At 43.5% G+C, this 27,899-nt stretch overlaps 2 protein-coding genes and 1 long non-coding RNA gene across 3 annotated transcripts in view; 1 reads left to right on the forward strand and 2 right to left on the reverse strand.

Annotated features, from left to right (window-relative positions):
• Positions 1 to 652: 652 nt before the first annotated feature.
• Positions 653 to 3,878, reverse strand: mfsd6l (major facilitator superfamily domain containing 6-like). Its single transcript, XM_063217250.1, has 3 exons — positions 3,563 to 3,878; positions 2,574 to 3,175; positions 653 to 2,369 (listed from the first exon to the last, which is right to left on the reverse strand). The coding sequence occupies exons 2-3, from the start codon at positions 3,144 to 3,146 to the stop codon at positions 906 to 908; spliced, it is 2,037 nt and encodes a 678-aa protein (XP_063073320.1). The 5' UTR covers positions 3,147 to 3,175; positions 3,563 to 3,878; the 3' UTR covers positions 653 to 905.
• Positions 3,879 to 4,392: 514 nt separating this feature from the next.
• On the forward strand, positions 4,393 to 8,180 carry LOC134461327 (uncharacterized). The gene is made up of 3 exons (XR_010037262.1): positions 4,393 to 4,435; positions 5,701 to 5,781; positions 7,791 to 8,180. It is a non-coding gene; the product is annotated as an uncharacterized LOC134461327 (long non-coding RNA).
• Positions 8,181 to 11,698: 3,518 nt separating this feature from the next.
• Positions 11,699 to 27,899, reverse strand: part of pik3r6b (phosphoinositide-3-kinase, regulatory subunit 6b) — a 33,592-nt gene continuing 17,391 nt past the window's right edge. Inside the window, exons 8-21 of the mRNA XM_063217261.1 lie at positions 23,424 to 23,607; positions 21,878 to 22,022; positions 20,400 to 20,486; positions 19,909 to 20,101; positions 17,987 to 18,256; positions 16,932 to 17,031; positions 16,702 to 16,821; positions 15,917 to 16,027; positions 14,808 to 14,910; positions 14,661 to 14,728; positions 14,032 to 14,122; positions 12,890 to 12,942; positions 12,519 to 12,625; positions 11,699 to 11,855 (exon numbers count right to left, since the gene is read on the reverse strand). Coding sequence (XP_063073331.1) covers positions 11,699 to 11,855; positions 12,519 to 12,625; positions 12,890 to 12,942; positions 14,032 to 14,122; positions 14,661 to 14,728; positions 14,808 to 14,910; positions 15,917 to 16,027; positions 16,702 to 16,821; positions 16,932 to 17,031; positions 17,987 to 18,256; positions 19,909 to 20,101; positions 20,400 to 20,486; positions 21,878 to 22,022; positions 23,424 to 23,607 — 1,789 coding nt within the window. The remainder of the gene's footprint in view (positions 11,856 to 12,518; positions 12,626 to 12,889; positions 12,943 to 14,031; positions 14,123 to 14,660; positions 14,729 to 14,807; positions 14,911 to 15,916; positions 16,028 to 16,701; positions 16,822 to 16,931; positions 17,032 to 17,986; positions 18,257 to 19,908; positions 20,102 to 20,399; positions 20,487 to 21,877; positions 22,023 to 23,423; positions 23,608 to 27,899) is intronic.

Consider the following 27,899-nt stretch of genomic DNA (forward strand, 5'->3'; position numbering starts at 1 on the left):
TTATCTTCTGAATAGTCAGTCTATTCTGGAAGACAAAACAAAGCTATTAAAGTATGAGTTGAGAATATGCTCCACACTGCTGTACAGTATGAGCATGGTAATACTACAGTTCATTAGATATCTGTCTGTCTGTGTTGCCCAGTGTCCCTGAGGACAAGCAAACAATTGTACTTCCTGGATAGACAGCTACTGATAGCCCCATATCATCCTGCCGTGCAGCGCCACACAGTACAGTGACATATAGGGCAAAGTCTAATAGCCAGAGCCACAGGCAGGGTGTGTAGTGTAGTGTGTAATGTCGTGATGAGGTGATGAGTGACCTAGTTATCTGGTAAAACAGGTTCATCCCTTTTTCAAACACATTAATCTCACTTTCAACATGGGAAGCAGGTTTAACTGCCAGTGCGTCCGCCAGGGCTATGTTTACATACCTGACTTCAGCCGTAATGCAGTGTAACTGTTGGAGAAGTGATGAGCTTTTTCTATTTCTTTCATTATGGTTTTTCTTTTTGGGCAGTGCACTCAGATAAATGAGGCCTCACACACCACACACTGCCCTTGAGGATACGTCCTTACATACTGTAATAAACCCTGGAAATACTATCATCCACTTTCCAACACATTATTTTTTCATACAAACAAACTGGCAGAATCAAGAAACATAATAATTTATTTCCTCTTTTTTTTTACACACACTTACCTAAATAACGACCCTAATAGGGAACAGCATATGAAAAGTGAGTTACACATCCACACATGGCTATTAATCATTAGCCACTTAGTACAGCAAATCCTTCTCTGGTCAAACATATTTCACATAAATTAATGCACAAATTAAACAACAAAAAACATAAATATTTCACATGTATGAGGTTCTGAATAGAGAAGCTGCTATATTCCAGTCTTCATCGGTGGACATTATTTCTGTGGTTGTTGTTACTATTGTTGTTGCCATCCTCTCTCTCGATGGCCTTTTCCAGCCAGTCCCTCTCTGCATCTGACTCCGAGTCGCTCCCCTCGCTGACGTTGGCCGCCAGGAGGCGTGAGTAATTGATCCTCCGCTGCTTGGGGATCTTCCACTGTAGAGGTCCGAGCACCAGGCACCAGAGTGCCAGCCCCCCAGCCATGCCCTGAAACAGCACAGCCACCCCGAACCTCTGCACGACTAGCCCCCCCACAAAGCTCCCCAGCCCTGCGCCCAGGTCCAGCGCCAGGGCCTGGTACATGCGCAGCATGGTGCGCTCCGTTCCTGGCGAGGCCGCGTCGTGGCACTGCGCCTCCATGGCCCACCAGGTGGCGCTCACGCTGAGGCAGTCCAGCGCCTGGACGGGCAGCACGGCCCACGGCCCGCCGAACAGGAAGGAGTAGTAGAGGCACTGCAGGGCGCGGCTCACCGTGCCGAGGAGCAGGAGACGGCCGTGGGGGCCCAGCAGCCGGGCCACGCGCCCGCTCTGCCCCAGCGGGGGGAACGCCACCTGGGCAAGCAGCCCCAGGCCCAGCGCCACCCCCACGTGCAGTTCCCCTCCCCCACGGTCCTGCATCTGCCAGGGCAGGAAGTCCTCCACCACCGCGCCCGCCGCTCCCACCAGGCAGGCGGTGATGCCGCACAGGAGAGCACGGGAGTCGTTGCGGATCATCCGGAGAGCCTTGACCACGCCGCTGGCCTCTCCTCTCCGTCGCATGGCCTGCTTGCGGTTGAGGTGCAGCGGGAAGAACGCGGCCTCCGGGATGGTCACCAGCATCAGGAGAGCGTACAGGAAGAAATGCATGGCAGCTCTAGGCACGCTGGCCCCTCCGAACAGGTAACAGTCCAGACTGGAGACCAGGAGGCCGGACGCGAACACGCCGCACGCCCCTCCCAGGAGCCTCCACATCCACACGCGCCCGTAGTGGTCGGTGGCGTCCACAATGTCTAGGTACTCGTACAGTCCGTCGTCCGCGATCCAGTCCAGAGGGGCGGCCGCCAGCTCCCAAATCCCCACGACGAACAGAGTCAGGAAGAAGAGCTGGTGTGTGGCGTCCATCGCTTTCAGGCTGCCAAGAAACTCAAAATGAGTTGCCTCCTCTTTCTCCTCTTCAACACTTTTTTGTTGCTTCTCAGACCTGGCAGTTCTTCTGCGTGTTGTGATGTTGGTTTGTGACTTATGATCGTGGTGGTCCATGACTGATTGATGGTGCTCCTCCTCTGCTTTCTCCAGAGTACCAGAGACACCGGGCCTAGTGCTCTCATGCTGCCTACGGTTCTCAGGAGCAGGGGTGAGAGGAAGTCCTGCAAGATTATCATTATCAGCAGGAGCCGCAACAGCAGCAGGAGCTTCAGGAGCAGCAGGAGCAGGACCCTCAACAGCAGCAGCAGTATCCTCACCACCACCACCACCAGCAGCACCAGCAGCAGCAGCAGCACCAGCACCACCACCACCAGCAGCACCAGCAGCACCAGCAGCCCCAGCACCACCACCACCAGCAGCCCCAGCACCACCACCAGCAGCCCCAGCACCACCACCACCAGCAGCCCCAGCACCACCACCACCAGCAGCACCAGCACCACCACCACCAGCAGCACCAGCACCACCACCACCAGCAGCACCAGCACCAGCACCACCAGCACCACCACCACCAGCAGCACCAGCACCAGCAGCAGCAGCAGCACCACCACCACCAGTATGATACTGGGGGTTTGAAGTGGTCTGTCTGGCTTTAGAGGTTACACCAGGAGCGACCTTCCTCCCTGGCGGGGCTGTCAAGTGGCTCCCTGGCTGCCTGCTGCTGGTGTAGACCACTGTGGGCTCAGCTGACATGGCACTGGTGGCATTACAGACACCTGCTACCCCAGTGACCTCCCCTGCCGGCGGCAGGAGCAGGAAAGCCAAGCCCAGTCCAGCAGAGCAGACCAGCGAGCCAATGATTGCCGTCCGCTGCTTGTCGTGGTGCTTGGCCAACAAGCCGGAGAGGGGGCGCCATATCAGAGAGATAAGGTGCCTCGTGCCCATGACGATGCCAACCATGTAGGCGCTGAGTCCAAGGTGCCTGAGGTACAGGGTGAGGAAAGGCATCAGACAGGCTCTGCCGCAGTAGTACAGGAAATGGAATGCCCCTGCTAGCACAGTGGCACCCTTGATGTCCCATTGCTTGTTGTTCCGCTTCATGCTTGCTTTTCCACCTCTGTCTTAGAGTTCTGCAATTATCAGAAAACATACGAATGTTTGCAGCAGTTAAAATTAAAAACGTGAAAAAACTCCCCCGGCTGGGGTAGAAAACTACAGGGCAATATACATGTCACAAACGTATTGACTAGATAATCAGCAAGAGCAAGATGAAAGAAATGATACACACGTTTGTATTTAGCTCGAGAAAATAACAAACAGGCGTCTTGTTTCGAATCTGTCGTAGTCTTGGAAAGTTCTTATCAGAGCCATCATTGAATTGATGAGAGACACAAGTTCGCCTTCGAAGTGGCAAACAATTATCCACCTGTTACATTTCAAGGAAGAAGTTGTAGCCTTGTATACGTCATGAAAAGGTGCTTGGCGCATAAAGTTCCCATACATTAAAACATACTCACCGTGAGTCGTCCACGGTTAACGCATATCGATCGAAAAGGTGTTTGGTCTTTATTCCGCGCTCAGTGACTTTAATAAAGTTTTCAAAAAAGGTAAGCGGCAGCTCCGCTTTGCTGAACGGCGAGGTATCACAGCAGCTGGTTCCGCCCCCGATCTTCGCAACAGCGCCAACTCAGTGCGTAATGGATAACTGCATCACTGGCAACGGGAGACCTCCATCTGAACTGCCCATTTGCGTAACGGCAATTGAAAGAATTAATTTATTGAATTCAACAGACTTTTGTACATCGGACACGGAACTTAGTTAGCCTGGTCTGTGTGCCCAAGGTAGAGTGAAGTTACTATTTTATATTATTGTATACAATACCCTTACGGAAGGAAAATATACTGCAATATACTACAATTTATACTGCAATACATTCGAAAATATATCACAATATATCACAAACACGCTCATATATTTGAAAATATATAGCAATATATTATTGAACAACATATTACTATATATTGATCCATATATTTTAAAATATATGGCTGGCAAAACAAAACTGTATTCCACTATTCGGTCTGTATTTCTTGATGTTTTTAGTTCAGCAAGCACATTTTGCACGACATTGGACATTTACTCGACATTATAAAGTCATTTTAGGTGGACCATATATGGCCATATATAATAATATATTGATCAATATACAGGAGTCTCTGATTGAATCATCTCAGCTCTCATATCACGTATGACGCGCCTACGTCACGTCGTCACAACCTGAAGCTAAAGTGGCGAGAGAGCCGTCTCGGCTCGAGCGCGGTCCGGATTGTAGCTCCACACAGTGGCTGACTCCCCACCACAGTGACACAAACCAACCAGCCGCCTCGAGGTAAGTTATAAAGAGAAGTTTGTTAATTTGTTAACATAAATATACAAGCATATAGTCTGAAACGTCTACAGTGGTTGATGTGCAAAGTTTAGCCAAGTGGTTATCGAAGTTGGATGTTTGTTCATTTTTTCCCCCCAAGGACTAGAAACGTTATTTTTTTTTTGAATTTCCCGCGCTACCAAGCTGTTGTACTACTAGCGATATTTGCGTTGTCGAAATGGTGTGTAGTTCTCATGGACAGTAGGTATAGTTCTACACATCTTGAAAACGTAAACGTAATACTTGGGTCGATATTATATGGTTGTAGTGGTCAATTTCAGGTGAGCCCACTTTATTTGGCTTGTCAGAGAACGTTAGCAACATCTATCTGGCTAATACTGCTGAGCCCCAACGTCAGCCTAGAAAGCCAGGCCTCAGTTAATTAGCCGCCTAGCTTACTCGGCTAACGCAAGGGAATCAAAGCAGAAGTGAAGTGCGACAAGATCTAAATGCACATCGCTAACTTGCTTAAAAATGGGCACTACAGTATAGTAAAATGAGGCAATGTCCTGCATTATTTTTGGTAAAGCATAGCTGTTGCTGCTTCGGTTTTCCCATTGTGGTAACATCAATAGGTTTTTTTGAGTAACTTGCTCACGAACTAACTGCACTGTCCCGTTCTTGTAGAGCTATTGTCAGAGGTTAACGAAGCCTTGTCGTCAAATTAGTGAATTTCAAAACGGTAGCCGACACGTCGTTGTCTTCAGCTATCTGTGATAGTTCGGAGTTTGCTTTGCTCACAGCAATTGCATTCATTGAGTCATGTTGGTGTTCATGTTTACTCTTAAACGAATGCGCGAGTCATTCTTGTTCATCGGAATTCATTCTCGCCAGTTACATGCATGAGTTTAAGTCTTCCTTCGCTTCATCATCTTCATAAAAGAGTGCCTTCGTGCCAAGAACAGATGTGCAACTGTTAACGATGCTGGCTGCTGCGATTTCAATGTCTTGTCTTCCCTGTTGTCGGGACGAGACACAGAGTGCCACTACGACGCTCTGCGACTGCGAGCTAGAATGCTGTAGTTCCACCAGTCTACCGAACTTCTAGTTTGTCTTGGGCGCGACATGAACTTGGTCCCCATCTCTCTTCTCCCCCCCCCAGATTTAGCTCACAATTCTGACAATGATATAGAAGTGATGAGCTTGGTGGGTATCCTTGTGCCTATTTAAGGTTAAGTGTGTGAGTGAATGTTAATTTTCTGTTGCTCTTTTAACTTTTTTTGCAGAGGTTGCTGAAGAGGTATGCAGCGATGGTCTGGAGGAAAAAATAGTCACATGGACTGGTGTGCATTCCAGTACTTGAAATGGTAAGCGATACTGTGCCTTTACTATGCTCACTCACTGGTGATCATGCACTAAATGGGGAATACATCTATCTGAACTTTGGGAGGAGGTTCAGACTCCCTTGGTGCAAATATAATCGTTTCAAAAAATCCTTTATACCTCATTCAATCATGCTACTGAATAAACCGGGAATAAGAGAGATTGAGTGGGACAAAATGGACCTCTGCAGCTAGTGTTGGTACTGCTGGTGGGGATGGAAGCTAGGGTAAAAGTTGGGAGGGGGATATGTAGACATGAATGTATCCCTGTTTTTATTTTTATGTTAATTACGGAATGGATGTAACCTAGTTATTTATTGCAGGGTGAAGTTGTGGTTGGTTGTAGGATGGTGTGTGTGTGTGGGGGGGGTACTGAGCTGTGTGTGTGTGCGGTGTCGGGGGAGGTGGGGGCTGTCTGGACTGGATGGGTCAGGGGCAGTGGGTTAGGACATCCAGATTTAGAGTTTACTTGAGCTACATTATTAACTGCACATTGAATGTGTGAAACTTGCTGATGTAACATGTTACATTCAAGGGTTCATTGGGCTAAATGTGGTTAAAATCATTGACCTGGGTTTACAAAAATGGGCAATGTTGGGCACTTGTTTCAGACTATTGAAAGGAAGGAGTATGAGAATGTAACACAATGCTTAACATGAAAAATAAAACCCTTCATGAACCAACTGTGTATTTGGCCCCAAACTAGTGGCATACCCTTCAAGTTTCAACTGCACATTGGTCAAACACAATTTCAGCGTTCTGTGCACCTGTTCCATTTTTTCTAACAAGAAGTACACTTGTTACATTACATTTAGCTGACACTTTAATCCAGAGTGACTTGAGCATGAACTACTATTTGGCGGCAAATCACTGCTGAAAACCTGGGTCTGTGAAGGAGGGGAATGGACTTACTTTTCATTGTAGGTGGTGTGGTGTTTTATACTCCCTCTTGCCCTCTTGCCCTCTGGCTTTTCACTTGCTATGTGGACTCTGTATGAGCATTGGTAGTCAGTCAAGAGACAAAATAAATGTTTCCCAAATCATTTACAGGACTTTGGTCCATATATTCTCGCTAGCTTAGCAACATTCTTCCTCTGAGGATATGTAAAACAAAACAAAAAATGAATAATAAGATATTTTACACACCCAGGTCAACAATTTCAAGTGTTACCCCTAAATAGTTGCCTGCCCTTTTAAAGATGCACTGTTTAGGATTGTTCCCAGATTAAGTTAGTTATTGTGACTATGCTGCTCATTGAAACTACTACTACCTAATGTACTGCACAGCCATGGAGAAGATTAATCTTTCATGATTGAATGGTGTAATATTCCCAGCCATAGTGAATACTCTGTCTGAAATTGATGGTTATGGTAAGCATGTAAGCAGGTGGGGGTTGGGCGTGTCGAGCAATGTTGCCATTGAAACCCAAGTTTTTTGTTTGTCCAGTTAAAATAGTTGGCGTAAAGGGCAGAATGAATCCTCTGCATTTCCTCCCGACAATTATATGTTCTCATATACTGTTTTATGGACATGCATGGCTCTGCTGTCAAGTGTTTACCTACAAGTACAATGTTGTAACATAACTCCATGAAATAACTTTCATTTGAAACCTCTCCCACTTGCTACCGCTTCATGGGACAAAGTTCAGTTTTTTAGTTACAATCCAGTTCCGCATATTCCAGGTGACGTGTTTTTACTTGTCCAATTCAGCCTGGTGATTCGATGGTGGAATGATCACATGGTTGAATTAGACAGGTAAAACAAGGCCATTTGGAATGTGTGGCCCTAGATTGTAACTGAAACTGAACTTTTTCCCATCACTACGTTTCATTAGCATATCTTTCACCCGAGCCCAACTTTCCCGCCCGCTCGCCTCGCTTGTCTACGTCACCAGCCTCTGCTTCCTTGTCGCTTCCCAACGGAAAAAGAAATGGAACGTCTCGCCTGCACAATGGGTTAGAGAGTTAACATTCTTTTTACTTTACTTTTGCAGATGCTGTTGCTCAGGCACATCCAGGTGCGAGGATGGGGGAGATCCGGATGTCGCTAAATAAAAGAATCTGTGAACTGCTTCACCAAGAGAAAAAGAAGTCCATGGACAGGCCTATGAGCCCTCTTGTTGACCTTGAGTGACTGAGGCTGCGGGCGGTCTGCCCCTGAATTCACCTTCACTTTTTTTTTTTTTTTTTTTTTAATATATCTGAAGGTGTGTGTGTGTGTGTGCGCGCGCGGGTGTGTGTGTGTGGGCGCGGGCACGCGTATGTGTTTGTGTGTGTGCGCGTGTGTGTGCACGCGTGCATGTGTGCCAGTGCTTTATGTGAGGTGTTTCGCTTACCGGCCACAGCCACAGTTTTTTGTTTTGTTTTGTTTTTGTTTTATTTGTTTTTTTTAATTATTATTTTTTAGTTTTTTTTTTTTAGAATATTTCTGCAATTACATTAAGTACAAGTTACTGGCCAAAGTGGGAGACTGAAATTGTTACTGGCCACAGGCAAGTTTCACCAGCATTTGGCCTGTTGGCCGGTGTCGTTGTCAAGTCGTGGTTTGTGTGCGTTTCCCTGCCTGTCTGCCCCTCTGTCTCTGCATGTGTGAGCGGTGGTGTTAAAGGGTCGGTTGGTTTCATGTTTTTAATAAACCAATGTCAACAGTTGAATGAATTGAATTGATGTTTGGTCATTGTTGTAATTACATTACTTCATAAATGCCTTGTATAAAGTACGTTACAGTATATTGTGTAGTGTAATGCAATACATAAGTCAATATATGATTTAATTAATAAGCCATATACTATGGGATATAATCCAATATATATGCAACAGTATACTTTACAGTATAATGCAATACATAAATCAATATATGATTCATCAATAAGCCATATATTATGGGATATAATTCAATATATGCAGTAATATACTGTACAGTATAATGCAATACATTAATCAATATATGATTCATCAATAAGCCATATATTATGGGGTATAATTCCATATATGCAGTAATATACTGTACAGTATAATGCAATACATAAATCAATATATGATTCATCAATAAGCCATATATTATGGGGTATAATTCAATATATGCAACAATATATTGTACAGTATAATACAATACATAAATCAATATATGATTTATCAATAAGTCATATACTATATGGGATATAATTCCATATATCCAACAATATATTTCACAGTATAATGCAATACATAAGTCAATATACGAAAACGGCAATAATGTCTATATTCTCGTATACCGCAAAATATATCACTTTATATTGTGCAATATACTGCTGTACAATATAAAATGATATATTGGCAAACAATATATTGTAGTATATTATAATATATTTTCATTTCATATATTCAAAAATATATTTTCCTTCCGTAAGGGTATGAAGCATTGAGCAGCACACAGCACAGCAAACATCACATTTCGCAGTTTGAGGATTATAAATTAACAGAGCGACCACCCAAATGAACATACCCTCACATAATTATCTGGTTTCAATGGCATTACACACGTTCAACATTGTAATGGGTCAGATGCCTTTTTAACAGTGACAGTCACTCTGTTGATGCCGTTTTGTCGTTGGAGCGCCATCTGCAGTTAGTAAAATAATTTGCACAGTTCTGTGTACATTGTTAGCCGAGAAATCTAGACGCCCCTAGCGACCGCAAATTGAATTTTTGCTGTACGGCGTCTAGATTTCTAGGCTAGTACATTGTGGCACTGAAAGTTTGACAAATGGGTTGGGACCAGCAAGGTACTCTAACAACACTTCTTTAGGATACTTTGACCAGGTGTAGAATTCAATGCATGCATGTCCACAGCACTCACTTTAAGCTACACACAAATGGTGCAGTCTGTCAGCTGTAAACAAAATATACTATATCTAAACAACAGTTATTGGCCATTTCCCTGTAATGCCAACAATGTCACTAGCCAAATGATTATATGTTGACAAGAGATAAATAGTAATACACACAGGCTATAGTAACCACTGTGGTAAACAAACAAACAAAAGATAAACTTAATGACAAAGGATATGTAAGAGGTAGCTTGACTTTAAAATGTGGGCACTTCTCATATCTGTCTGCAACTGTAACCACATTTCATAGGTCATACAGGTAAGTAATTTCTTTACAAGTAATCATTCCTATAAAAAGAAAGAAACATCACGGTGCTTCAGATTACTGCTCTATTCCAGGTTACAGCGCTTCTGCATTTAACTCTGGGCTGTCATGAATGGTTTCAGCCTTGCTCCACACAAACATTCATCTAGATCTACACCATGCATACAGTAGGTGCGAAGGCATGGTTTTATCACACAATCCTTGTCCGTGACGTGATTGAGGAAACCACTTGTCTGACATTTTAACGAGGTGCGACTTTAATTGCTGACAGATTCGAAAACAGTTGAAATGAAATTTACTTTTTTTATCTGGCAACAATGCCTAAAGGTTTCAGCCTTTATTTACGCCCTGAAGAAGGCCATAAGGGCCGAAACGCGTAGGCATTGTAGCCAAATTAAAAAAAAGTAAAAATTGCAACTTTGAGTGCCTCAGCGTTTGTCTACCTGAACCAAGTTTGAGAGCCCCTACACTGATGAGCACCAAAGTAGAGCATGACATGGGAGTGGATTTTCACTCCCGTTCCATCCCGGTCCCAGAAAAAAATCCCATCCCGTCCTATCCCAGACTGGAGTAAAAGATAGAAATCCCATCCCGTCCACTCCTGGAAAGAATGTCTCCCAATCCAGCCCACTCCCAATCAAAATCAGCCCCACTCCTGTTTTGTCAAAAAAACGAGGCTTTTTTGTTTATTTTTGAAAGAAAAAATAAGCGGCATTCCCGCTTCCTTTTATTTTTATTCCCGCTCCTGTCCGCTCAGTTTTGACTCCCATCCCGTGGGAATCCCGCAGGACCCGCGGGACACACGGGAATTCCTGAAAAATGTCATCCTTTACACCAAGGGGAAAAGGTGAAGACCCAGACGCAGTCCAAGACGCACCCCTGCTTGTGTATTGTATGACAAAATCAATGTCTACGAGTGAGTCTATGCGAGTGGCCATTGTTGACTGAAACAACTGTCAGGTTTCACTTATTTTTCCCTTCTCCACTACATTTAAACGTTGACTACGTCACATCTCTGAAAATCCTGTGATCCTGATTGGTTTGGCTGCAGGGCACTTCGGGAGCAGGGAGGTAAATCCAAAGGTCCTCCAGACCCTCGCATAAGCTCATGAGGCTGAGCGGAAATACATGAGGGTCTGACGAGACAACAGCCAGGTTACCTATGCATTTCAAGTGGTAATCATTACCTGCATAAGCCAGTATCTCCAAGCCGTGTTTATTTCAAATCACCCTAATGATTTAGTCGAATAGTATTTGTATGGGTCTAGTGTATCATATTGTATCATACTGTCTAGCTGTCTAGTGTATCATATTGATACTATCAGCCATCCTTATGTAGGCCTAATGTATACGTGTGTAAGGATACAGCTGAGAGGGGGCTCTGCTTAAATTCCATTGGGGGGCATTAGTCAATTATATGTTTTAATACTAAGGGGGGTGACAGGCCTATGATGAGGTCAAGGGGGCGTCGGGAGGCTTATGATGAGGCTTATGATGAGGCTTATGTACTGTTCGTGTGTGTATGTGATACAGTTTGTCCGAATGTCTGAATGTCTGTACAGTAGGTGTGTGAATGCACAAGGAGCATTCATCAGTCTGTGCAAAAACTGAAAGGGAGACCATCTTCAACCTGGACAATCAGGTGCTGGAAAACCAATATGGTGCGTTAGTTTGGACCCTTAGAGCCATTAGTCTGTTTTTTGTTCGGCTGTTCGTTTTGTTTCATTTTTGCATGTGTGTCCAAAATCCATCTGAAATGACAGGGTGGTCAGTGCACGACCCCGGAGAAGGTGTTGATGGGAAGGGTCAGAGTTCGGCTCATGTACTTGCTCAGCGCTGTCTCCTTCTCCTCCTCCAGCGTGTGCTTGGACTTGGTGTTTCTCTGAAGGCAGTACCCTGGATCCAGACACGGCGCAATCTCCACACTAAACAGTAGACAATGTACAGGATTAGGCATCAAATGGATCAATTCACCATTTAAAAACGATTGTTCTTCTAAATACGGCCAACTGAATCTTCTTTTTTGCCTTTATTATTATGTTTGTGATAGGACAGTGAGAGAGACAGACAGGAAGCGAGTGGGAAGAGATCGGCAAAGGACCCGGAATCGAATAGCAGCCCAGTGCCCTACCGTTAGAGCCACGGCAGGGCCAGCAAATTGAATCTAAGTGTATTATCTTATCTTTGATGTGCGCATCTTCATATTTCATGAAGATTTTTTAGAACATTAAATTGAACTTGAACTGGGCATAAACTTGTAATCTGTTTGGAGAGGAAGGACTTTGTGGATGTATGCATATAGAAATATAATATTACTATTGCAAAGAAAGCATCAAACGCTGCAATATATTGTATAATAATTTTATGGTATGGCATGTGTTCAGGGTCAGATTAAGATGGTACAGGCCCCTAGGCTACACATTGCTGTGGTGTAGGCCCTTTCAGAATGCAAATTCAGCAATAAAACTGCTATGATGGCATCTTAATTCTGAGCGAGCAGGTTGGGGCCCCTCGGCTGCAGCCATATCTAGTCTGTAGGTTAGTCCGGCCCTACATGTGTTAATCTGGCCCTACATGTCGTGTCTTACCTCTGGACATCACTGAAGAGTCTACGGGAGTCCTTGTCCAGGCACAGTGTGAGGGGTCGTTTCTCCAACACCTGGATCTTCAGGTTAATTGCTCTGATTGCAGACGCCTGTTGATTGAAAAATACAGCCATGACTGACAAAACTCAGTAATAGTTAAAAAATTAGTTGAAGTTGAAGATGTTCGGATGTCCGCTGATAGTGTGACAAGGACACAACGTTGACCACCACTAGAGGGAGCCATTGAAGTATTTTTTGGCCTAGTACTTATTGGTGGTCCTTTGATATTCATGACATTACATTGCATTATATTACTGTTGAATTACATTAGCATTATTTCAAGGCAATACAATATATCTACACATTGTACTCACACTGCATGGCCTGGGAATCAGATCATTGAAGGCCACAGAGAAACCGTTGAGATCTAGGAAAACGCAACAAATTTAATGTAAGAAAAACTAAATATTGTACGAATTAAGAGTTTCGTTACAAAAGGACGTCAGCACCATTTTTTTCACTTTTGCATTTTATTATTGGAAAATGACTGTTCAAACATCAATCAAATATTTTGAGAACATACTACTCCTTTTAAACCTATATAAAATTAATTTTGCAATGCAATACAATTCAATGGCCAATACAAACGTCAATTTCTCAAAATGTTCCAAAATAGCTATACAGTGTATCATTTTGCCACAAAGCTCTTGAAATATTGCATAAGCATAGCATGCATTAATGCTATGCTATATCTTTAACCGTAGAACTGCACAGTGGAGCCACTGAAACCAATTATAGGTGCCAAAGCTAAATGGAGAACTGTAGGCTTCCGTCGTATAAGTTCCTGTCTAGCTGGGTTTCAGTTCATGTATGAATATAATATTCTATTTGTGTCACCATTCATGTTAATGCGAGCAACAGTGAGCTCACTACAGAGATTGCTATTACTGAAGTAAAACAAAATCTTACTTCCTTTATTTATAATCGAACTGTGTGTGTGAGTGTGTGTGTGTGTGTGTGTGTGTGTGTGTGTGTGTGTGTGTGTGTGTGTGTGTGTGTGTTCGTGTTCAATATTGTCATGTAACGGAAGTAATTATTTTTCTAAATTCAGATGAGGCACATTCGACCACAGGAATCTGACTCATATCTCAATGTTACGGGTCGTTACTGTACTGTCCATTTTCACTGACAGTAGGCATTAACGGTGTGGCTGGAGATAGACATTGTGATGAGGGTATTTCCCAAATTAAAAAAGAATAGACCACATGCTCTGTGTCAAGATGACTGGGGTATTTTTTTTAATGAAACCTGTCAGCTGTTCCAAAAACGTTTTCAAGACTCGACAAAAAGCATTTAGTTATACACACACACTCACGAACACATGCACGCACACACACACACACTCTCTCTCTCTCTGTCTCTCTCTGTCTCTCTCTGTAAATGACTTTTACTTCCACTGACAAATATGGGCATTGTCTCAGCTACCGCATAGTTCTTCAAAATGGTTGTCACTAACCTTTGGCATCACTGGGAGGAGCAACACTGATGGCAACATCACACGTCCGGAGCGTGATCCCTGTGTCCACCTCTCGCTTGCTCAGGGTGGCCTGTAGTAACACAGACAGTCATGTGCATTAGTTACAGTCCAGTGCCACGTATTCCAAATTACTTCCCCCCCTGTCCAATTAAGCCAGGTGATTGGCTAGTTGAATGATCACTCGGTTGAATAGGACAGGTAAAACAAGGTCATTTGGAATATGCGGCCCTAGATTGAAACTAATGAATTAATTTTGCCCATCAGTAAATACAGACCAGGTTACATTGTTTTGTGGAAACAAGGCAATGCCCCTTCCGCAGAGTATGCGCATGAGGCTGAGGGGTTGGAGCATTTTGGGGCAGCCGTGGCCTCGTGGGGGGCCACGGGGGTTGTAGGTTCGAATCCCACCTGGCCTGTCCCTACACCTGCATCAATGGCTGACATGCCCTTGAGCAAGGCACCTAATCCAACATTGCTCAAGGGACTGTAGCCAATACACTGGAAATAACTGTAAGTGACTTTGGATAAAAGTGCCAGCTACGTATGTGTAAGTGTAAGTGCAATATTTCTGAATCTGTGTTTGAGGTAGTGCTTGTGAGCTAACTTACTTTAGTGTAGTTCACCGCAACCGCAGCACCACTGAATAGCATTGTAGCTCTCTTGTGTCGCAATGACCCTACAAGAAATATGGAAGATAAATAAAACAGTTTTTTTGCATTCCCACAAGTGGCAAAGGTTAGTAGACTAGACAGTACCTTTCATGGAGGCCCTAAGAGATTTAAACTCAGGAAAGTCCATCTGTACGTGTGAGACAAAGACATCTTCCACTGGGGCAGCGTTCAGCTTGGAGAAGGTGATCTTCAAATAGACACAGAAAACCAAGTCAAATGTATCAGTCAAATAATAAAATACATTGCAACATCTAAGACTTTTGACTTTTACTGTCCCTGCAGGCTATTATGATACACTACCACATTTGGATACATAAAATCTAATTTCAGAGATCACCAGGCACTAGACACTCAATGATAAAATGTTCTGATATGAGAACAGCAATACTGACATAACCATGATACACCTTCTGCTTCAGCTGTTTCCATCATGGACAAGCATGTAAACATGCAAATGATTATTCATTCATGACGGGCATCTATGAAGCAAAATGCATCTACAGATACAGTATTTTAAATTCAATTGATAGTAGTGTTAAATAGACACATAATATGGTGACATAAAGAACAGTCCAACACTATTGAATCTCTTTCCAGAAGGCCATTTGCACGTGTTTTCTCTTCAAAGCCAATCACGCTCAATATAGTGTATTATAGTACAATAATGGAGTATAAATAAATTAAAGTACTAACGTCAGTTCTGGCCAGGCCATGGTAGTCAAGAAGCTTGCCGCCCTCCCCTTCATCTAATTCATTCCTAATTGATCCAGGTGCATTCCCTCAGCTGATAATCTTTCTTCCCTAGCGATTGGCCACACAGCTTCGGCACGCCTTTTAAAGTCTATCCACTTCCTCTCAACTGTATGCTGCTTGGTTTTTGCTACCCACCACCTCCCCTGCTCCACCTTGTCGTGTATGATGTGACATGTTCTCTTGTCACGTCGCTTGGCTCTGTTCATGGGGGGTTATCTCTCTCCCTGTCCTGCTGGGGTGAGAATTCCCTAAACTGCTGCTGCCCCCTGACTAAATGCTTTTCCATGCTGCTCATGGAAATAGGGGGGTTCCTCCGAACAGAGCTATACCGCCAAATGTAATTCACAATTTCAATGAAAGATATTTCATTTATATTCTTCTCTTGTGTTTCTTGACTGAAATGGTTCAGACAGAAATGTAATACAAATGTGAGCTGTCACCTTTATGGCGTATATGGGGAGGTGGACGGTCTGGAAGGCTGTGCGGATGTAGTAGGAGATGATGTCTGCTAGAAACGGGCTCGGCTCTGGCGGTCCTCTGCTGTTTTTTGACTGCTTTGCCAAACACAGAATAAAGACATATGTCATACGAGGCCTGTGGCCTACTGGTTAAGGAGATGGGCTTTAGATCAAAGGGTTACAGGTTTGAATCCCAGTATCCCATTCTTTATATCACTTCATGGCTGAAGTGCCTTTGAAGCCAGGCACTTAACCCCGCACTGCTCCAGGGATGTAACCAATATCCTGTATTTAAAATAACTGTAAGTCGCTTTCGATGAAAGCGTCAGCAAAGTGTAACGTATTGTAATATGATGTGCATTTCCCCCATGCCTAATGACTCCCCAAACTCCCTAATAAGTTCAACATTACACAAGCAGAAACCCAAGGTGCATATCAGGCTGATCAATAAGAACCAATGTGAATTTAATTTTGAGGGAGATTATGAAAGCTCATCAAAACATTAATTGATTTGTGGTGGGTATTACACTAAAGAAAAGATACTAGACACGAAAAGACCAAAATGTGATGATAAAAAGACAGTATGCAATCAGAATATGTCATGAATCATTGGAAAAGATTAAGTCATTCCTAAGAATTGCTTGTGATTAGTAGTTTTGCTGTGTGGTTACCAGTAAGCCGCAATATTTGTGTGGTATTTGGTGGTTCTATGTAATGGAAAAAGCCTTGAGATATCTTCTAAAGGATGACACATGAGTAACTCTTACCATATTTGCCAGTTTAAGCATCATTGGGCCTAAGCTGTTGATATTGCAGTCGTACCATGGATCAACACTACCCAGAAACCTGGCTAGGGTCATCTTACTCTCCTGTCCTGTGGTCATCTCCTGAAAAAGCCCACAATGTTAGGGGTGCCTGTTTACCATGCAGAAAAGCACAATGGCATGACAATGTGGATTTAAGTGATGGCTTCTTAAAAACACTGGATTGCATTTACCTCCCCCGACGAGGCGAGTGGGGGTTCGTTGCTCACTGGAATGTAATACATCTCTAGGTTAAGTCGCTTGGTCAGGAGAAGATGCTTGGACTCCCTTTTGCTGGTCAGAGAGAGAAGAGAAAAAGCCACAGAGCAGTACATTTCTAAATGTTTTCTGTGGTTTTCTCGAACAGGCCACAGTAAACACAGAATAATCCAACAGGAATGGTTTAAAATGACCAAATCCTACAACAATAAGAGAGGGGACAATAATGACAAACATGTACGGCCATGGAATTTGCCAGCGAGGAGGAACGGTCCTGGGGCGAGGCACAAAGGGTTCAAACTCAAGAAATTACAGCAGCGCAGTGCCCAACTAAAAGCTTGCCTCAGTGTCAAAACACAAGCTATTGTGCTCCTTAACCATACTGTAATTTAAATGCATCTATGGCGGCATGGGGTCTTAAATGGATCTCCAGTGAACACTAGCCTCAAGCTAACGAGACATGAAATCAGAATTGACAGCAGAACTAAAAAAAAGTGTTTAAAAATATATATTATAGTCATCTGTCCAACCTTAAATAATGTATTACAATAAAACGTTAAAATGATGTGTTTTAAATGGATTTTTATGATAAGAGACAAATACCTAATCAATAGCCTTACTTAGAAGTAGAACATTTTTGCACTATTTAAAAGTAACTAGTAAAATTCCATCACATGACTATAACTTATGGCAGGGGTGAAAGGTCAACAGGTTTAGACAGGTCAGGCCTTGAATTCATCACTGTAATATTATAATTCAAGTACAAATTATGATGTACTAGTTTCCACCACGTTACTTATCTATTAATCTAGTAGAATAGCGAAATTAGTAATCAGAAGTATTCACGGTTATCAGGCACTGGTTTCCATGGCATTACAAATTTACTTTGAATAATTATGAAATTCATCAGGCCTCCAACCGCATGGAGAGGTAGGTCTTGAAATCATCATTGTAATATCATAATTGAAGTACACACAGTTATCAAGTTATATGTTGCCATGAGATTCCAATTGTGAAATTCTTTTCTTACCGTATGGAGAGGTAGGCCTTGGCCAGCCTGCCGAGGGCCCGGTCGTCGCCCATGACCAGCACGCGGCCCACCAGGTTCCTCTCCTCGCGGGGGAACGGGTCGCTCCGGCTGCTGACCCGCACCGACTCCCTAACCAGCGCCATGCGGTCCGCCACCTTCATCCTCCGCACACAGTTCCAGCGGAAGAACTGCGGAGAGTTGCGGCGCTGCTCCTTGTAGCTGTCCGGGGGCCCCACCATTACTCCACCACCACCACCACCACCACCACCACTGCCACCGCAGGGAACACCTGTCACCATAACACACCCAGTAAACCTTACTGTCATTCTTTGATAGAAATGGATTTAGACTGTTTTTTCCTTTATTATCAAACAACAATACACTTGGAGTGGGAATAAGTGAGTTGGTGATAGAGCTAGAGAGAGAGAGAGAGAGAGAGAGAGAGAGAGAGAGAGGCAGAGAGACAGAGAGACAGACAGACAGACAGACAGACAGACAGAGAGGGGGAAGAAAACAAGAATGCAAATGCTATTTGTCACCATAACACTTGTGAACCTTTTTTTGTAAGTAGGCCTATGTTTTAGTTCTTTGTTGCATTTATTGTGATGAGTGGGACAGGGAACTAGTGAGAGAGAGATGGGGAAGGGATGGGAAATGACCCAGGCCGGCTTGTACCTGGATGGGCATGTTACCAATTCATGGTATGGGGTATTAGAGCAGTCAGTGTGCCCCATTCTTGTCATTCTTCGATATCTTGGGCTTGGTTGTGTTTCTTTTAATCAATCAACAATTGACAAGCTTTGCATAATATTGAGTGAGATGCTATTGGACGCCTGTAGAACAATATCGAGAGAGACACAATAAAAACAAACAAACTTGCAAATGCAAATCATTGTAACCGTCAGTCAAAAAAGTACGCTATTTGTCAATATTTATCATGCAATTCAATTCAATGATTTATTGTCATAACAATTTTCGGGATTTGATTGTATTGAGTTTGTTTCCATGTCTCACGCTCCATTTGCTGGAAGAAATTTCCCCACGGGAGACAATAAAACTACTACTACTACACTGTAAAACATTGCAAGCCAGTGAAACGTAAAAATGTTAGTTCCCCTGCTGCCTTAAAGGTAGCCTGGGCGAATAGCCGACTGTTGACTCCGTTAATCAGTCTGGCAAAAGCCATGAGAAATCCGTCTCCGTGGACGATGGGAGATGGTCTGATCTTACTCTATCATTTAAATTAATTGAAGTTCCAAACTCAAATGAAAACCCATATTGTGCTTTATTAGCATGCCTGATACGTTAACGCGTCACAAAAGCATACAAATAACAAAAGGAAAGTGTGAATATAGTTACCTTAACCAATCAGTAACGGAGCTCGCGAGTGAGTTCTACGTCACCATTCTCAACTGTTTGCTGATTGGCAAAACACTGAGAGAACCGAGCTCGAGGCTTTTGCCAGACGATGTGCGGAGCCAAAATCTTTGGGTGGAGTACAGAGGATGGCGTCGTGAGGCTACCTTAAAGGTACACTGTGCAGGAAATGGTCAAAAAAGGTACTGCAACTATGCTGCTCATTGAAACTGGGCTGCCTATTGCCAAATATGATCTTTACATGAAAGTTTACTAAGTAATAAACAAATATTTTCTAGTATGGTCCAAGTAGAGTAATTTTTGCAGCTAAAAATGGCTATTTTTGGAAATTCAAAATGGCGGACCATGGAGAAGATCCCCCTTTTCATGTATGAAAAGTGCTATTTTTCCAATTTTTTTTGCACAGTGTAGGCCTACCTTTAAGCTTGTAAGTTAACTCAGCTCAAGACTTAACTCAATTCCAGGCTTTCTCAAGTTGAGTTAGCTTTAGGCAACAGGACAACTTGCCTTTCATGTTTAATTGTCTACAATGTTTCACAGTGTACTTATTGTTGATGGTGCCAGGCCTACCGGCAGGTGTGTCGAGTCCCAGGGTGGAGAGCTCCGCCAGCGGCAGGTCCCCCTCGATGCCGCTGTCGTTGGACATGACGGAGCCCCGCCGTTCCTCCAGGTCGTCCTCGTCAAAGCTGCGCTCGCACGACGGCGTGATCATCAGGGCAAAGTTCACCAGCTCGTTCCCTGTTGTGGAAGTCCGGCGTGAATTTATTATGCCGTGCTGCAATTCGCAGGCTGTGCTGTACATGCAAATAGGCTGGCTGTGGTATTGTGAGCAGTGAAATCCGTATTGCCTAACAACACCTTTCCGTAATCTCTGGTGACATTTTGATTCAAATATCAACTTTAAGCTCTCTGGCTCCGTCTTCGCGCATGCATGTGTGTGTGTGTGTGTGTGTGTGTGTGTGTGTGTGTGTGTGTGTGTGTGTGTGCGTGCACGAGCGAGCAAGCGAGCGAATGAGATATTGGCACAGACACTCACATATCTGTTCCTCCTGTCTCCAGCTATTGAAAGTGATCTCAGGGCAGGGCAGCGGTACTCCACACACGTCTCCTGAGGATGATGGGTCTAAGGACAGGCACAGCACAACACAAGCATACCACACCGCTCAATTGGCTGGACATCAAATGTCAGAATTTGACCTTTGGTCTTAGGGGTCTTAGGGGTCTTACACACCAAGGCGGTAAAGCGTCGCGGAACGGCAGCGTTTTTTACCGGCGTCGGTGAAAATATATTGAAACCTATCTGTCCTTACACACCAACCGGCGGTAGTCGAGCGTCAGCAGCGCGGGAGCCGGCTCTTGGCATTTGGAAAATAGAACTCGAGCGTATTTTTCACGCTGGCGACCGGCGGTGTCTCATTCAAATGAATGGCAAAGTAGCATGCTAGCTTTGGCTGTGGGGAGGGTTTTGAATAGGACTGGCCGCGCACGCCGACGCTGTCAGTGTGAAAGGCAGAGAAAAACACGCCGGCCAAAACTAAGCATAAAGACCGCGTCCGTCCTGCGACCGTTCCGTTCCGCCTTGGTATGTTTTGGCCCTTAGGGGTCTTACACACCAGTGCGGTAAAGCGTCGCGGAACGGCCGCGTTTTTTACCGGCGTCGGTGAAAATACATTGAAACCTATCTGCCCTTACACACCAACCGGCGGTGGTCGGGCGTCAGCGGCGCCGGCGCCGGCGCCGGCTCCGCACTGCATTTGGAAAATAGAACTCGAGCGAATTTTTCACGCCGGCAACCGGCGGTGTCTCATTCAAATGAATGGCAAAGTAGCATGCCAGCTTTGGCTGTGGTGGGGTTTTGAACAGGACTGGCAGCACACGCCAACGCTGTGAAAGGCAGAGGAAAACACACCGGCCGAAACTAAGCAGAAAGACCGCGTTCGTCCCGCGACCGTTCCGTTCCGCCTTGGTATGTTTTGGCCAGTCCCCCGGGGTTAGGTGCCTTGCTCAAGGGCACTTCAGACATGGATTGGGAGAGGTAAGAGTGGGATTCGAACCTGCAACTTAAAGGGATCCCTTGGTCTTACAGGGATACTCCAGGATTTTTTTTACATAGGACCTGATTTCCTAGTTAGTCAAAGTCTTGCAGAAGTTGCAGACATGTGGAGATACTTGTTTGCTATTCCAAGCAGTCCTCCAAGCAGAGGCTCTGGTAGCCTCTCACTAAAACGGTATTGCACCCCATCCACAAAGCACAAGAATTACAATTATTATGCCAGATTCTCAATGTAACTGTCTGTGTTGATAGAATACTGCTAAAAATGAAACTAACCTTGTATGGAATGAATTGTTGCATGTTGAGGGACTATTTTAAGACTTTAAGACTACGTCCCTATACCATTAGCCCACCCGCAGCCCCTCTTTTAGACATGACAGACCATCACCACCGTCCTCAATCCCACCACCCTCCAGCCCATGCTGTGTCTGCGTGGGTGTGCCAGCCCACCTGGAGCCCACCTTGCTTAGCGTCCGCCATGATGTCTGTGTATAGGTGCTGGAGCTGGGGGTGGAGGGGGCTCGGCTCGCCTGCGGCAGCCTCCAGGCTCTCCTCCACAGCAGAGACCACTTCCTGGAAGTACCCTCTCACTCTCGGCCCACAGGCCTGTCACATATACGCACACACAAACATACATGCATGCACGCACGCGCACGCACGCACGCACGCACGCACACACATACATACACACGCACACACACACGCACAAACACACACAAGAGAAAGTGTGGCACCACACACCAAAAGACACACATGCATACAACATACAACACAAGCGTACCACACCCGTACACAAACACACCAGGAAACAGAAGTGGTGACAGTTCATTCAAGGTTCATATGTGCGTATACTGTCTGCACTGGGGTACCAGATTAAATACTGTATGTATCTTCCTACACAATGCTGAGACAATGCTGAGACAATGGTGAAATAAGCTACCAGTTGCTACAAGAGCAAGGTCATCCCTCTCAACCTTCAAGAAGCTAGTGAAGACCCATCTCTTCTGAGAGAGCTTCCCTGCATAAAATAAGTAACTAACTCTACTCACCCCTAATCATGGATAATAACCTGCACTACATTTCATAGGTCCTCCACTTTTTTTTCTGCTGTTCTGTTTTACATTACTTGTATACTGCTGTACTCTGTACTGACCCCTCACTCTGTACTTGCTTGAATGTCCCCCTTGAATGTTGCTTTGGTCAAAAGCGTCTGCTAAATGTGAATGACTAAGATTGAAACTGAAAAAGAACACTAGTTCCCTGAAAGCTAAGTTCATGTGTTTTTTGAGCGTATGGTAAAGGTGAATAAATAAGTTGGGCTTTTTTTGTGCCATAGTTGATAGAGTTTATGGAGGTGACGTGCACACTTTCAGTTCCACATAGAGGACATGTGTGCTACAATGTCTCCAAGACAGTACAGTAATTTGATACAGATACGTCATGTTTAACATTGTTCCCTGCACTAAAAACACTAAATTACGCTCACAGACAGAAAACAACAAGGAACAAAAAAAACTTGATCTTTTTACAGAGTCTTTCAGCAACATATAAAGAAATGCCGCAAAAAAACATTCATGCATAATAGTGCCCTGCGGGATTACTTTCAGTTGTCTCTCTGTCAGTCCCTCTCACTTTCAAAAACAGACCGACTGACAGACAGACAGAAAGACAAATAGAGAGACAAGCAGACGGGCAAACAGACACATAGACAGACAGACAGATGGACAGACAGGCAGAGAGACAGACCCAGATGTACAGACAGAGATGAAGATCAAGACGAAGATAACACACACACACACACACACACACACACACACACACACACACACACACACACACACACACACACACACAAATGAAACACACATCTTGCCACAGCGTGTTGTGACAGCCTGGAGCGTTGTGGCTTGTAGGGATTGGGGGTGACAAAGTGAGACACACATACAGTACTGACACACTCACACACACACACACGCACAGACACACACACACGTACGCCTATAGTACCTCCAGTGCCTTGGCGAGCCTGGGTCCGTGACAGTGTTTGCCCAGTGTGGCCTGTAGGCTGTGCAGCAACACACGCTGCATGAGGCTGTCCGTACCACAGTTTGGGGTGGTGAACTCCACGTCCGCCCGCACGGCCGACACTAGGGCTTCTGGGAAAACAATCGGGTCCGCAAACACAAACACCCTGTTGGGAAAGACAGCACATTTGTGCGTATGTGTGTTAGCCCAGGTGAAAAACCCATATACTTAAAGTGTACTTTTTTTGACCGTACTTAGTACAAAGTGTACTATTTTCGGCGATTTAAAGTGCGCTTCATTGCACTATTAGTGCGCTGAAGCACTACTAAAGCAGTACTTCAGCACACTTGCAGCACACTGAGGATGCTAAATTGGCACCGCTTTTGGACAACTTTAAGTGCACTACAAGCATACTTTTGAAAGTATGCTCCAAACACGCTTTTCATGCATTCGTATGGCATTAATAGTGTGCTTGAGTACACTTCTATAACATTTTATTGTTACTAGAAGTACAATAAAAGTATATTAACTTCATGCTACTTTGGACTACATTGGACTACATTTTAAGTCTGTAAAAAGTATATCATATTAAGTATTGTAAATATATAACAGGTATGCTTGAAGTATATTCACAGTACACTCCCAAGTACAACGAATAATATAAATCTAATACTACAATCCATGCTGGTCCTCAGAGCTTGTACATTACACACAGCCACATGTCACAGTATTGATACAGTATGCATGCCTAGCACGACTGACATTTACAATCATTGCATTGTTACAGAGATTTCAGATACACATTTCACTTTATTTCATACTTGTTCCACCTTCCTGCAGTTGATCATTTGAATTAATCACTAATGGTGATCATTGATTCTTTGTTTGAACAACTAGTTCCATCTTACCTCTCACCATGATATCAAGGGAAGTGTGAGGCTATATATACCAGAACATATACGTGACCATCATAATGACGGTGGGAACATGGCCATTTTTTGTGTACCACTTTAAAATTTTAAAACTCCTACAATAAACGCAGAATATAGCAATGAGTAATATTTTCATGCAAACCAAAGATATTCCTTAGAGATAAATGGCTTTCTGTTTGAGAAATTTAGCTCCAAGAAGTGCATTGCATGATGGTACATGAATGATGGTGCATGATGGGTAAATGAACTTTGTGTAAGCACACTTTGAATATATTTGGGTGAAGTACAATCATGGTGCACTTAGAAAAAGTGTACTTGCAATATGTTAAAGCGATTTACTTTAAAGCGCACTATGGAAAATCACACTTAGAAGACATTTGGGTGAAGTGTAATCATATTGCACTTTTAAAAAGTACAATTGCAATATGCTATTAAAAAATACACTTTTAGTAAGTTCACTATTAGAACACTATTAGTATATTCCTCTAAATACACTTTTGTCAAACATCTTCGAAGTACACTTGAAGTATGGTTCGCTAAGTGTACTTTCTTTGAGAGCAACTTAATTACATCTAATTTTAAGTACACTTTAAATAAGCATATTGTAAACATACTTTTTCTTAGCACAAAAAGCATGAGTGCACTTTTAACATGCTAAGTACACTTCAGTCATACTTTTATTGTACTAAATTGAACCACTTTTTCACCTGGGAGTGTCTGTGTGCTTGTCAGAGAAAAAGAAAGATACTGACAACAATACAATAACAAACAGCCTGTTAGGAGATGAATTGGGGAAAATGAGGCAGGTGTGTGTGTGTGTGTGTGTGTGTGTGTGTGTGTGTGTGTGTGTGTGTGTGTGTGTGTGTGTGTGTGTGTGTGTGTGTGTGTGTGTGTGTGTGTGTGTGTGTGTGTGTGTGTTAGCGCTTTAGGGCTGTAATGATATTATATGAACTGAAAAATCGTGATACGTAGATGCACAATACTTTATTGCGGAGCAAGATGGCATTGACGTGATTGCCCTTTCATAGGACATATCTGCAACCTCCAGTCCAGAAAACAATGATGATCTGATGTGATAGTGCTTCCAAGTTTCAAATCATCATGATGATGGTTTCTAAACTTAAAAAAATATATATGAATAGCCTCTTGTAACCTATTTTACCCATAAACTATCATAGTTTTCTCATTTATAATTTCTTTTTAAAATGTTGGCAAATGTGGAAAAAAAACCCAAATTGATTCATTTAAAAAGATACATTTAAAAAACATGGGCTGTATCAATCCGTAGGTCAAAAATCGTGATACAAAATAGAATCATGAGTAGAGTGCATCGTTACAGCCCTAGTGTGTGTGCGTGCGTGTGCGTGCATGCGCGCGTGCGTGCGCGCGTGCGTGCGCGCGTGCATGTGTGAGACACAGTATACTATACAGTGAGAGCGAGGGAGGTGTTGCATGTGTGACGGAGGAAACAGCAACCCCCCCCCCATCTCCTCTCACTTCCTCATTTCAAAACACACTAGTCAAAGCGGACCAAAAGCACAGTCACCCAGCATAGTCCAACGCAACACCTAACACGTCCCACACAACCGACACACAACACCCTCACCGCATTACTGGAATACAGCACAAAAAAACATGGGTTGTGAATGTTTCAGAGTAATCTTATATAATCTGTATAAAGTAAAGTGTTACACTGCCCAAAGAGTGGAAACACTATTTTTGAGGGGGGGGGAGATATAGTTGTCTCACGCGTACAGATGGACTTTCCTGAGTTTAAATATCTCAGTGGTAATGTCTACTAACCTTTGCCACTTTGGAGAATGCAAAAAAAGCCCAATGCAAAGATATATGTAGATCCCCTGTGTAGATCCCCAGTGGAAGATGTCTTTGTCTCACACGTACAGATGGACTTTCCTGTGTTTAAATCTCTCAGGGCCTCCATGAAAGGTACTGTCTAGTCTACTAACCTTTGCCACTAGTGGGAATGCAAAAAAACTGTTTTATTGATCTTCCGTATTTCTTGTAGGGTCATTGTGACACAAGAGAGCTACTATGCTATTCAGTGGTGCTGCGGTTGCGGTGAACTACACCAAAGTAAGTTAGCTCACAAGCACTAGCTCAAACACAGATTCAGAAATTTTACGGTACATTACACTTACACTCAGCTGACCCTTCCAAAGTGACTTACAGTTATTTACAGGGTATTGATTACAGTCCCAGGAGAAGCATTGGACTAGGTGCTTTGCTCAAGGCCACCTCAGCAATGGATTGCAGTAGGGAGTGGAAAGGTGAGATACGAACCGGCAACCTTCTGATCTAAGGCAAGGCAAGGCAAGGCAAGTTTATTTATATAGCGCATTTCATACACAGGTGCAACTCAATGTGCTTCACAAAGTTAACAAATGTAAATGAAAGGAAACAGGGAAGAAAGAAGGAAATGAATTAGAGTCAAAAAAAACATTTAAAACATTAAGATAAAACATAAGGTAAAAATAATAATAAAATAAAAAATAAAACCTTGAAAAACATAAAAATAATAATAATAAAAAAAGAATGATATGTAATTTAAGCTAGGGGAAAGCATCTGAGAACAGCTTTGTCTTGAGTCTAGATTTAAAGCTATCAATAGTGGGTGCATTTTTTACGTCATCTGGAAGCTGGTTCCAAAGCTTTGAAGCATAGAAGCTAAAGGCTGCCTCTCCACACTTTGTTTTGACTTTTGGAATCACCAGCACATTCTTCTCCATTGACCTTAGTGACCTGGTGGTGAATGCAGCTGAAACATATCCAGTAGATATGTGGGCCCCATTCCATTTAATGATTTAAACACAAGTAGCATTGCCTTAAAATCAATTCTGTAGCTTACTGGGAGTCAATGCAGCGATCTTAAAATTGGAGTAATGTGGTCGAACTTCCTTGTCTTTGTAAGAACCCTTGCAGCTGCATTTTGTACCAGTTGAAGCTGTTTAATGGTCTTATTGGGGAGGCCAGTAAAAAGACTGTTACAGTAATCAACTTTACTAGAAATGAAGGCATGTATTAGCTTCTCCAGATCATGTTTAGACATCAGGCCCCTAAATTTAGAGATGTTTTTTATGTGATAAAATGCAGACTTAGTAATAGCTTTCATGTGACTGTTGAAGTTTAGGTCACTGTCAATGAGGACCCCAAGATTTTTAACTGTTTCCCTTGCTTTCAGTCCCTTCGTTTCAAGGATAGTAGCAGTCTTTTGTCTCTCCTCTCTTTTCCCAAATATAATTACTTCAGTTTTATCTGTGTTCAGCTGGAGGAAATTGTGAGACATCCATTTGTTAATTTGGTCCATGCAATGATAGAATGATTCAAGGGGGGTGTAGTCATTGGGGGACATAGATAAGTAGAGCTGGGTATCATCCGCATAGCTATGGTAATTTATGGAGTTATTCTCGATAATGTGTCCCAGTGGCAACATATACAGATTGAACAGTAGTGGTCCCAGAATGGAGCCCTGGGGGACCCCACAATTCAGAGACATCGGTGATGAGGT

Source organism: Engraulis encrasicolus, chromosome 2 (genome assembly GCF_034702125.1).
Source record: "Engraulis encrasicolus isolate BLACKSEA-1 chromosome 2, IST_EnEncr_1.0, whole genome shotgun sequence".
Taxonomy (NCBI): Eukaryota; Metazoa; Chordata; class Actinopteri; order Clupeiformes; family Engraulidae; genus Engraulis; species Engraulis encrasicolus.

Bases quoted from the DNA above. Each gene is read 5' to 3' on its own strand.
- mfsd6l (XM_063217250.1), bottom strand. From the start codon at position 3,146: ATGAAGCGGAACAACAAGCAATGGGACATCAAGGGTGCCACTGTGCTA. The intron at 2,370-2,573 runs GGTGGTGCTGGT...GCTGGTGGTGGT, and splicing joins GTGCTGGTGCTGCTGGTGGT to GGTGGTGAGGATACTGCTGC.